Source organism: Vicia villosa, unplaced genomic scaffold (assembly GCF_029867415.1).
Source record: "Vicia villosa cultivar HV-30 ecotype Madison, WI unplaced genomic scaffold, Vvil1.0 ctg.000436F_1_1, whole genome shotgun sequence".
NCBI classification, from domain to species: domain Eukaryota; kingdom Viridiplantae; phylum Streptophyta; class Magnoliopsida; order Fabales; family Fabaceae; genus Vicia; species Vicia villosa.
This window is the reverse complement of record NW_026705207.1, coordinates 121,014-133,867: the sequence shown is the minus strand read 5'-3', so window position 1 is coordinate 133,867 and position 12,854 is coordinate 121,014. Positions and strand designations below refer to the sequence as shown.

The 12,854-nt window shown below is 32.0% G+C and overlaps 1 protein-coding gene across 1 annotated transcript; it reads left to right on the top strand.

Annotated features, from left to right (window-relative positions):
- Positions 1–418: 418 nt before the first annotated feature.
- On the top strand, positions 419–4,495 carry LOC131628254 (serine carboxypeptidase-like). The gene is made up of 9 exons (XM_058899114.1): positions 419–744; positions 833–1,004; positions 2,852–2,971; positions 3,102–3,230; positions 3,340–3,493; positions 3,612–3,700; positions 3,789–4,047; positions 4,127–4,260; positions 4,342–4,495. Exons 1-9 carry the CDS (start codon positions 419–421, stop codon positions 4,441–4,443), a joined length of 1,485 nt encoding a protein of 494 aa, XP_058755097.1. The 3' UTR covers positions 4,444–4,495.
- The last annotated feature ends 8,359 nt before the right edge of the window (positions 4,496–12,854 follow it).

The window sequence follows — 12,854 nt, the reverse complement described above, 5'->3', positions numbered from 1 at the left end:
GTGTTTCTAATAAAAATAAATGGTTCAGTTATAAAATATTATATCATTTAAAGTTTTTAAGACCTTTTTAAGACCTTTTTAAAACATATTTATAAAAATTATAATATAAACAAATACATATATTAAATAGGTAAAGGTTTGATATTGAAGTATTTTTTTAAACTTATAGATATATATTTTTATAAAATAAAATAAATTAAAATATATAAATATATATAGTGTGTGGATATGAGACGGGTTTGATACTAAGTTGATACTCGTATGTTTTAGTGAATAATTATGTGAGCTCATGTCCTTATATATTTTTATAAATATTTTTATAAAATAATGATGTTAATAAAAAATTATAAAAGTTCACACTCAACATGCTATAAAAACATTGCCATTGCCTCACCTTTCTCACAATTCACAAACAAACATGGGATTCTCCAAAACCTCTCTATCTCTTTTCTTATTCTTCATTTTACTTTCTTCATCTTATGCAACTTCTCGCTTCACACGTCAACAACGATTTCCAACAAGAAAATTTTCATCAAATGGACTAGCTGAACAACTTATAAGAAGCTTGAACTTATTCCCAAAGCATTCAGCTAATATACATGGTGAATACTCTATCGATGATTTCGTCCCGGGAAAAATCGTAGAGAAGTCGTTTTCGTTTCTCGCTAGTTCTAATGGAACTTCTGTTGAAGATCTCGGTCACCATGCTGGATTCTATACGCTTCCTCATTCCCAAAATGCAACGTATATTATTAACTTTTTTTTTTGCTTTACATATTTTCATCGTGATTTACAAACATAATGTAATTTTTGTTTGTTTATTAAATTGCAGGATGTTCTATTTTTTCTTTGAATCAAGAAATGGTGCTAAGGATGCACCAGTTGTGTTATGGTTGACCGGAGGTCCAGGTTGTGCCAGTGAATTAGCATTGTTTTATGAGAATGGTCCTTTCAAAATTAACAATGATCTGTCTCTTTCATGGAATGACTTTGGTTGGGACAAGGTAATAACATTTAATTCCTATGACATGTCTTTGTTTTGATTATGTCATCTGTCAGCTAAGTTGGAAAATATATATATATATATATATATATATATATATATATATATATATATATATATATATATATATATATATATATATATATAGATATTTGTTTTTTTTCATATCTCATTTTAAAATGTTTGATTTTTTTTTAATTTATTTTATTATTATATGGAAATACGATGTGGACTTTTTCTTTATTTAGGTGGCTTATTTTATTTATTTTCTTAAGTTTGAAAATTGTGAAAATTTTGTCAATACTGGGTGTTGAATTCATGTCCATTTAGTTTAAAGTAAAATCCCTTGCCACCAAGCTATTTGATTTTCTTGTTTAACATCTTGCATCAAAGTCTATATATTACACAACTGTATTAATAACTGAATGTTTAAGATTTGTTTAATAAAAAATAATGTTTAATATTCATTTATGTTAGGAACGTTAAATAATATACTTGTATTTAATAAAAAATGTTAAATAAAACTAAAGTAACGTTAAATAAAACTAAGATAAACGTTAAAAAATTTATTAAACTGAGATTAATATAAATTTTAAACTAATGTTTAATTTAGTTTAAACACTTTTAAAGTTTAACTTTTATTACTGAGTTTAATTTAGTATATATACTAACGTTAATTTTAAAATACATTAATTTATTAAACTGAAATTAAATATAAACTAAATTAAAATAATATAAATTAAATATATTAAACTAAAATTAATATAAACTAAAATGTTTTAAATTGAAATTAAATATATTAAACTAAAACTAAATATGTTAAACTGAATTAATTAAATTAAATATGTTAAACTGAAATTAAATATATTAAACTGAAACTAATTAATTAATATAATTTAATTTTTAATTTTCTTTATTTTATTTTATTAATATATTTTAGTTTTTTTAATTAGTTTTTTAACGTTAAAAAAATAAATATAACAATATTAATTTAGTTTATTTAATTTTGTTTAGTTTTTTAACGTTAAAATGTGTTAATTAAGTTAGTTTTATAAATATAATGTTAAAATGTATTTGTTAACTCAATTTAATTAAGTTAGTTTTAATTAGTTTAGTTTAAATTTATAAATTAATTCAGTTTATTATTAATGAATTTTTTTAGAAATATAATTTTAGAAATATATTCAGTTTATTATTATTTTATTAATATTTTAAATTTTATTTATATTTTCATTTTGTTATAATTTTATTATTTTCAGTTTTTAAATAATAAATATTAAAATAATCTTTATTTAATAATTATTTAATTTTTTATTTCAATTTAATTATAATATACTATGTAAATAACATTTTAATTTTTGGAATTAAACAAATTAACCTTTTAATTGTTTTTCAAAATAACATTTATTATCTCTTAAAGTTTTAATTGTTAACTAGCTGATATATATTTTCATGTGCAAGGTCTTCGGTTCAATACCCCATGGCTACAAAACTTTCAATTTTTAAAACTTCCAATTTTTTCAACGTAAATAAAAAAGAAAAGGTCCACATGGCATTTCTACAAGTCCACATGGCATTTCTACTTAATATTAAAATAAATAAAAAATAAAAAAAACCAACACAGCAACGCCTTGTCATCTTTTTTGTTGACTTTATCCACTGAAAGGGCAAAATGAAGGAATCTTGAAATTACAGGGATGAAATCTGTGTTTTTTTTACAGGGTTGTTTTTAGGATTCACCCCATATGGCAGGGGGCAAAATAACGTTTAACCCTACCTATAAAGTTTTTGTATTATGTTTAAATTTTTTTATTAACATCATAACTAAGATGTTTTCTGATTTTGTAGGGATCAAATATTATTTTTGTTGATCAACCCATTGGGACAGGTTTTAGCTACGCTCCTGATTCAAGTTATATTCCTGATGATGAATATAGTGTTACCGAGGATATGTACGATTTCTTAGGGGTATATAAAATATCATTTTTTTTCTGAGTAATTTATCAGCATTACATAAAGTGATAAAGATATGAATCACATAATGTTTATGAGTTATATCTGATTAACTTGAGTTTCCTTTTTTTAAAAATTATTGCAGGCATTTTTCAGGGAACACCCTGAATTGGTTAAGAATGAATTTTATATTGCTGGAGAATCATATGCTGGACAGTATATTCCACCTCTTGCATCTCGAGTTCAAAAAGGAAACAAAGACATAAACTTAAAGGTCTTACAATATCCTAACAATATTAGTATATTATGAATTTATCAATTTTTATAATTTGTTATTTTTTTGTGTGCATGTTTTGATTCATTTGATTCCATTACAATTACAGGGTTTTGCTATTGGTAATGGAATGACCAAACCAGAAACTCAATACCCAGCATACACTCAGTTTGCAGTTGATAACAAGTTGATCACAAAGGAAGATCAAGCGAATATCAACAACAAGTTGGTTCCACCATGTTTGGAGGCCATCGATACTTGTGGTAAAATATCGCTTACACTCTAATCACACTCCATTTTACAAGTATTGTCAAGTGTCGTGCCAATCTCTATATTTATGCAATATGCTATTTAATAAATAGTACTACTACTGAATTGTAGGGGTTGATGGTCAAGAAGCTTGCGAAACAGCTTTAAAACAATGTCAAAAAATATTTACGAGTATATTGGACATTGCAGGCAACATTAATGTAAGTAATCATAACATAACAAAACTTAATTTAATTTAAATATATTTTTGATGATATTTTGACGAAATTGATATATTGAAAACCGCAGTACTATGACATCAGAAAGAAATGTGAAGGAAAATTGTGTTATGATTTCTCAAATTTGGAGAAATTTCTAAATAATACTGCAGTTAGGAAAGCATTAGGTGTTGGGAACATAGAGTTTGTTTCATGCAGCAGTGAAGTGCATGATGCTTTGGTTCAAGATTTGATGTTTAACTATGACCAATATATTCCACCACTTCTTGAGAATGGAATCAAAGTTCTTATATATGCTGGAGAATTCGATTTTATTTATAATTGGCTTGGTGAGTGATATTATATATCATAGCATTATAGTACATTTTATGCCACACATTGTTGTGCTAATTTTCTATCATATGACAGGGAATTCTCAATGGGTTCATGCCATGAAGTGGTCAGGTAAAGAACAATTTGTGGCCTCCAAAACAGTTCCTTTTTTGGTTGATGGTAAAAATGCGGGATCGTTGAATAATTATGGACTTCTCTCTTTTCTAAAGGTTAGTTATATTTAGAATTTACTTGATCTTGACATTGTTGATTTCATTTTTGGTTACTCATATTTTTGTGTTGCGTAATAGGTGAATGGTGCTGGACATATGGTTGCTATGGATCAACCAAAAGCTGCACTTCAGATGTTGGTTAACTGGATGCAAGGGAACCTGAATGGGACGAAGATTTAATTTTTTTTCAAGAACATCGTTTGACATAAATAGTGATCACAACTTTGTTGTAAGCATGACATTTTGTATAATGTTTGGAGGGTGAAATTTTATATATTTTCTATTCCAATTTTTTGTTATGTGTTTACTTGTATGCAAGCTATTTAATTTTGCTTGTTGTAAAAAAGCACTGTCATTCTTCAACATCTCTTGCTTGATAATTTGCAAAAGTAGCAACAAACAACCATCTCTTATTTTTCACTCAAGATGGGTCACCAATTTATCTTCTTCAATTCTCCTAATCAACCTATTATGAAATTCAAAATTGATTGACACAAATATTTCCAAAAATTACTCTGAAGCTTAGCTCCATTGAATAACAGAAACACGTCACCATTACACTCAAGGTTGTCAAGATCTCGATCTAGATCTTAAAATCTTACGATTTTGCGATCTCACTCAACCCCAATGATCCCAATTTTAAGTAAAATAGTGTGTTATAGCCAAATTATGAAGAAAAAAATCGTAAGACTATTGATTATGTGCGATCTTGGCTAGTTATGACCACCATCATTACAAGTTCGGAAAGATGACAAGATGCCAAGATATAACAATTACGGCTCGGCAAAGGCCATTTTCCCTAGAATATACTTGCCTAAGTAAAAAAAACTTCAAATATATATAGTACTAGTATTAGTTTTTGTTTTAGTAATAACATTTTACAATTTTTTTTACGATCTTATGTTTTAGGATCTTGTCACCCTATCTTAATCTTACAAAAATAATTGGTTAACGATCTTATGTTTCATGATCTTACTATTCCTCTTGATCTTATACAAGATCCCGATCTTGACAACCTTTACTACCTTGGAATTTACTCCAAATAATTTTATTCCAAACATGTCAAAGGTTAGTGTATGTAACTTTTAATTAGCCATAATCATGAAAACAATATTCACATCCCTAGAACACGGTAAACATAGCTCACGGGATATTCTTATGTTTCCAGAAAGTATACAAAGACACAATCTGAGATTTTTAACACTTCTCATCATGAAATCCTCAACATGTTGAGAATTAAGTGTGAGGAAGAAGTCCCACATTGGTTAGAAAAGGGAAAAATGAACATTTTATAAGTGAGAGAACCACACACCTATTACTTTAAGGTTGTAGGTAGACAAGTGGTGGTGTGTCTCTCTCACATGTATCTCAGGTCGCATGAAATCAATACTCTAATGATTAAAAACACTACCTCAAGTATCCCATTTTAGAAAATTATGTTCCATTACTAAAAAAAATATAACATATAGTGACAGCAATATTTCCTATACCGACAGTCAAATTTTTTATTCTTACCTTACACCTATGGAGTTTCGCCATCAGTCATTTACTAAAGGAGACAGACGAAGGATCAATCATATGCTTTTTACCAAGATTTTTACAATAGGTACAGTGCTTCGTGAAAACTTAAAGAAGGTTTATCTGCTGGTTTTGACCGTAGATAAAGCTTGTAAATAGTTTACCTACGGTTCATTTTTATTGCTATATAGTTTAGTGACATCAATAGTGATATAGGTATACTAAGTAAATATTCATACCCAAGGTTTATACCCTTTTATACTGATATTTACCCTACTTGATTGTCAATATTCATTCTGTTATCAATTTGTATGCATATAAACACACTATATACTCGTGATGCTTAACTTTAAAAATAAAAAAACTAAAATGATATATTACCACCAAAAAAGTCCTTCAAGCACAAGACATATTAGAAGAACTAAAAAAAATATTATAACATGAACTAAGATAAAACTAAAACAACCACCACTAGCACCCCAACACTGGATAAACTAACCAAAACTATCTAAAATACATTGCATATGACTTCCCCTCCAAATGTGGTAATAAAAAATAAACCCCACCACATGAGCTTTCAACCACCAGTATGACTGAATTTTAACCTTTTCGCAAATAGACAGCAACGACAAAGTCTTATTACAAAAAATATGCTAATTCCGTGATTTCCATATTATCCACATCGCAGCTACCCATATGATATGAAAAGCAAGCCGACAATCTTTGGACCAACCATCCAACGCCACGAAGTGATCATGGCAATTACAATGGCCCTGAAACACCGACGTGATCCCTAACCAACCAGACACCATCGGAAAAATTTTGCCAAAATAATCACACCGAACAAAAATATGATCTCTATTCGCTTCCATGTTACAAACAATATGACAACTTTCCGTTTCAGCTAAAAGAATATGCCGCCTAACCAGATTATCCTTAGTTGGTAATTGTCATACCCCAAAATTTGCCCATACTATTTCTCTTGTTCAAATTCAAATCAAGATGCAAAGCTCAAAGGCACACTCTCCTAAACAATGCTCAGAAATTAGGGTTTTGTTGTTCTGAGAGAAAAATCAATGAACCAAAGGCTCCAATGCATCTCATATGGTTTATGATGTTTCAAACTACCTCCATGACAAATTTCAGGTCTCAATTCAAAAGATTGCTCACTCAATGGCCCAAACGATCGATAATCGACTGGTTGACCTAAAGGTCAAAATATGGTCAAACCACAGTCAAAACTTCTGATTTTTGGTCAACATCCTCATTAGGAAGTATCATTCATCATTTGATCAAGTATTGATCATGATTCATCAAGAAAAGTTCAGAAATCAACGAAACCTAAAGTTTCTAAATTAGGGTTTTCTAGAAGAAAGTCAACTGAACTTTGACCAGCCATAACACCCACATGGAACATCAAAATTTTTCCATCCAAAGCTCATTTTGAAGGAAATTGAATTCTCTACAATTTTGTCTCTCACATGCCAAGTCTAAAAATGCTTCATTTGAGAGATATGGATCAAAACATTATAGGTCCTTTTCAAAAGTCAACAAAAAGCCACTTTTTTCAAAAGGACACACAAGGAGCATGGAAAATTATTTTGATATGAGACCAAAGACACTTGTTAGAGGACTCTCTAAGGTTTCCAAAAAGTCTTAGAACTCATCCATATCTTAAAAATTGAAGGAGATATGCCTTGTCAAAGTTGGCTAATTTTGAAGAGAAAAATGTGAAGTAAAAGGCTTCAAAATGGATTTTTTTGTAAAGAGACCCAACTTTTTATGGCCCAATCTTGTTACCCAAGTCATCAAAGATATTCAATTCCAAAGCCACGAATTTATGAATATTATTTAATATTTTATTGAATTTTATTCATTAAAATTATGGTTAAAATCAAAGATTGGAAAAGATAAAGAGGGATGTGATTTATTCTTGACTTCCAAACCAAATCTAATCTCCAGAATATCTTAGTATTGATGCAAATTCACAAAGATTGAGATTGGCAAAGTTAGAATAAATTTGGAGCTAATTTTAGAAAGATTTGTACCTAAAACTCCAATAAAATATTTCTCCATAATCCTAAGAGATTTGCTTGAAAAGTATTAACCTAATCACTCCTATTATATATACTGAGCAAGCATAGAAGATTAGGGGACGAATTTTCATTAAGAACTGCAGGCAAAAAACCTCAACCGAATTCTTCAAAAATCCAAAAAAAGGTCAAAATCATTCTTGGAGTTTGAGGGTGGTTCAAGGAGTTTTGAAGGTCTTATAATGTTCGTGGTAGCATCCTGAAGCGACTCCAACCATTAACAAAACGCGCAGCCTCAAGAATCACGTCCATATCATTCACGGTTTGTTGGCTTTTTTTTCAATTTCGATTGTGAGTATTTATGCACCATAAACGAAATTCGATTGCATAATATAGTTCATCATGGTGTTTGCAAGCTTCTGATATAGTTTAATTGAAGTTTGGATTCGTATATAAGGATTCGCCATTGATAGGGTTTGTAAGCTTCAAATTAGGGATTCATAGTTGGAGATAAAATCAGCCTAAATTAATGACTTCTTTGTGTTCAGGATGCATCTTTTAGTTGATCTGGATATTTATCTTTGATTAATTTGGCTTGTATAGTGATTTGGATAGTTACAGGATTTAGCTATGTGTGTTTCCGTAGCAAAATGGCAGGTAAAACGCAGGCAAAATTTTAGAAGCCATTGAAGAAGAAGACCAGGCCCGCGCGCATGGTTCTTTTGAATTTCTGGAAAAAAAGTTGTTTTATATATATTGTTGTTAAATTGTTTTAATTTCAGCGAATAGAGCCTGGCTTGGTGGCAAGGGGAGGCGCTATAAAGCCTTGATGCTTGAGGGAGTGGGATCGATCCACACTCTAGGAAGTCTTAGCTTGTGTCTAAGCAGTTGTAATTAGAGTGATCACGTGGTGGTCAGGATACTCTAAGAAAGTCTTAGCTTGTGTCTAAGCATTTGTTCCTGGAGTGATCAGGTTGTGATCAGGATACTCTGGAAGACTTAGTCGCGGACTAAGTGGAAAACCATTGTAATCTGTTGCGATTAGTGGATTAAATCCTCAGGTGAGGTAAATCACTCCGTGGGGGTGGACTGGAGTAGTTTAGTTAACAACGAACCAGGATAAAAATAACTGTGCAATTTATTTTTATCGTTCAAGTTTTTAAGACTACACTTATTCAAACCCCCCCTTTCTAAGTGTTTTTCTATCCTTCAATTGGCATCAGAGCACCGGTTCTAAGGTGCAAGCACTTAACCGTGTTTAGAAAAGATTCAGGAAGAGAAAAACGCTTCAGTAAAAGATGGCTGGTGAAATTCCAACAAATCCAGCTGCATCTACATCTGGCTCTGCTGAGCAATACAATGGTAACAATGGTTATACTAGACCACCAGTATTTGATGGTGAAAACTTTGAATACTGGAAAGATAAACTGGAAAGTTACTTTCTTGGTCTAGATGCTGATCTATGAGATCTTCAGCCTCTCCAAATCCAACGCACCTGAATTGAAGGCCTATCGTACGGACCACAAACGAACCACACCAGATCCCAAGTTAAGTTTTTTTTATTTTTTTTATTAATTATATCAACCGGTTTTTTTACATATATATTGTTTTTTTTTTCTTTTTCTCTATAATTTCCTTTTAATAAAATTTGTTTTAATATATATGTAATAATTTTTTTATATAATAAAACTTTTATTTTTATTTATAATATAACTTTTATTTTGTTTATTTAATTATGTTTTTTTATTTATTTAATTGGTTTCTTAAATTCATATAATTTCATAAAATCATAAGTAATTTATATTTAATCAAAATTTGTTTTCCATCGATTTAATTAACTCGGTTGAAAAATCAATAATTAATTACATCCGATTTTTAGCCAATTTGCACTCGATTTAATATTTACGAGAATCTGTCATACACTAAAAAACATCTCCTTGTGTATTTTCTTTTCAGGGTTTATTTTCAGACGCTTTCCGACTACGCGTCTATGAAGATCCGAAGCTAAGTATTCAATATTATGTTAAAGTCTATTTTATTTCCTTTTAAATCAGGGTTTGTCTTGCCTACATTCACTCTTTGCCTTTGCTTTGCCATTTTTCAGGGTTAACCCCGAGGCTTCCCGCCAACCATATCAGATCAAATTCGAAGCTAAGTGCCTATTTACCTTATTTATTTTAAATTCCTTTATTCTTTATTTTTAGGGTTAGTAACGTTTGCCTTCGAACTGATAATGCACTCACCCTATTTTTTTGTTTGCCATTTTTCCCGCCTTGCAGGGTTTGCCAAATGCCAAAGCTTCGCATAGTCGGTAACCTTAAACCCTAATTATTACTTATGTTAGACTTAATTGTTTATTATTCCGCTGGTTTCAATTCCCCTCTCCTCCGCTGGTTTCATTATCCCCTTTCCCTTTATTGCTTTGATTATCAATATTAATTGCTATGGTTAGTAACCCTAGGGAGTGCAACTTGTTAATTCAATTAGAATCACTTAACTATAAGATAAATATCTGAATACTGATCACGTGATTGGTGCACACACGCACACTTTTGGGGTAACCTCTCTGTTGCCTGTTACCTGTTGCCTTGTTGCCTTGTGTTTTTGCAGAATAGCCAGTCCCTCGAATACGAGGATACCTCAGCCATGTTGCCTCGATTAAGATCATGGTCCCTAATGATGCTGCCTTCGATACACATGATCTCGACCCTCGGAAGTTGCCTACGAAAAGGCTGAGGTATCCTCTGGTTGCCTACGAAAAAGGCTATTCTGGTCCTTCCCTTAGACTACCTGCCTCTCTATGGCATGGGTCAGTCTTGTGGCGAACGATAATGCGATGACCCTTCAACCTCCAAATGAAAGGCTTCCCTCCCTCTTATGGCAAGGATAGACCCTTTCACTCTGAAAGGCTAAAAGAACTCCTTTTTCAAACTATAAGGTAATTGCCCCTAATTGCTTTGCCTTGCTCTAAAAATCTTTCATATTCTTTCTCATAATCCTTCAAAATGGCTACGCTCATTTACGAGCTAAAGTCCACTTTCTTTTTCTTCTACATTTCTGAAAACAAAGAGCAAAGCAATTAAGATCCCATGGAAAACCATGGATGCAAAGGGTGCCTTACACTTTCCCTTTGCATAATTACCCCCCGAACCCTATTTTATTTAAAAGGTTTTTCCTGTTCTTTTAGCCTTTCTAATTAATTTGGATAAAATAAAAGTCGGTGGCGACTCTTGCTTAACCGTACATTTCGATAAAGTCAGTTCACCGTATTACAGTAATCTATTTCGATACCACCGCCAAAGGAAAATATCTACCTTAAGCGGCACCGCATTTGACCACCAAACCTGAGAACCACCTAAACAATGATCATCCTCTAACTTTGTCAACAAATGATACGCACTGCTCCCATTATAACTCTTTGACGGATGTATATGCCACACCTAAGTATATTCATCCTCAACTTGCAAATCAACAAAATCCAATAATTGAGTATACTCCCCCACCAACTCTTCCTCCCACACAAAAAACCTCCTACGCCAACTCCAAGCTTCACCATCTACCCCTCATCTTAAAGTGAACATCTCTTCTACAATGGCATCCTTATGCTTAGCTAACTCAAAAAGCCGACAGAATCTAGACATCAATGTTAGAACAAGATTTGTTCTGATCAATATTCTTAGTTTTGATGATAACAAGGATATGAATTTTGTGTGAGATAACGTGGTACTCTAATACATTGCAATTTCCATTTCAGGAAATATATAAAGAGTATGCACAAATCAGCGCTCAGAAGCTTTGTCTCAGAAGGTTCAGCATGCAACATCAGAACATGGTCTGGCAAGACATCAGAAGATGGTCAAGGCAGAATCAGAACATGGGTCTATGAAAGCATCAGAAGAACTTGAGGTCAGAAGCAGAAGCACTGAAGTTCTCATGGTATCACGCTCAGAAGCACTTCAAGGTCAGAAGACAAGAAGATGCTATGCACCAAGCTGTTTGACTATGATGATATTCAAATATTATATTCACAAACATCAGATCAGAAGAAAGTACAAGTGGCAGGCTACGCTGACTGACAAAAGGAACGTTGGAAGCTATTAAAGGCAACGTCAGTAGACACAGCGTGAACAAGGCTCGAGGTAGTTGACAAAAGCGTGAAACATTAAATGCAATGCTGTACGGAACACGCAAAGCATTAAATGCACCCAACGGTCATCTTCTCAAACGCCTATAAATATGAAGTTCTAATGAGAAGCAAGGTTAACAACTTTGGAACAACTCTGAACCAATTCTGAACGAAATTATTCTGAAAGACTTGCTGAAACGCTGTTCAAATTCAAAGCTCAGAAACTTCATCTTCATCAAAGCTCACTACATTGCCGTTGTAATATATTAGTGAGATTAAGCTTAAACGTTAAGAGAAATATCACTGTTGTGATTATAGCTTTTAAGAAGCATTGTAAAACTCTTATTTGATTACATTAATTTGTAAATAACTAGAGTGATCAAGTGTTGATCAGGATACTCTAGGAAGTCTTAGCTTGTGTCTAAGCAGTTGTAATTAGAGTGATCACGTGGTGGTCAGGATACTCTAAGAAAGTCTTAGCTTGTGTCTAAGCATTTGTTCCCGGAGTGATCAGGTTGTGATCAGGATACTCTGGAAGACTTAGTCACGGACTAAGTGGAAAACCATTGTAATCTGTTGCGATTAGTGGATTAAATCCTCAGGTGAGGTAAATCACTCTGTGGGGGTGGACTGGAGTAGTTTAGTTAACAACGAACCAGGATAAAAATAACTGTGCAATTTATTTTTATCGTTCAAGTTTTTAAGACTACACTTATTCAAACCCCCCCTTTCTAAGTGTTTTTCTATCCTTCAATTGGCATCAGAGCACCGGTTCTAAGGTGCAAGCACTTAACCGTGTTTAGAAAAGATTCAGGAAGAGAAAAACGCTTCAGTAAAAGATGGCTGGTGAAATTCCAACAAATCCAGCTGCATCTACATCTGGCTCTGCTGAGCAATACAATGGTAACAATGGT

Excerpts from the sequence above, each read along its gene's own strand:
- LOC131628254 (XM_058899114.1), top strand. The coding sequence starts at position 419 with ATGGGATTCTCCAAAACCTCTCTATCTCTTTTCTTATTCTTCATTTTA. Across the intron at positions 3,494-3,611 it reads GGAGGCCATCGATACTTGTG|GGGTTGATGGTCAAGAAGCT; the intron begins GTAAAATATCGC and ends ACTGAATTGTAG. Across the intron at positions 4,048-4,126 it reads TTTTATTTATAATTGGCTTG|GGAATTCTCAATGGGTTCAT; the intron begins GTGAGTGATATT and ends ATCATATGACAG.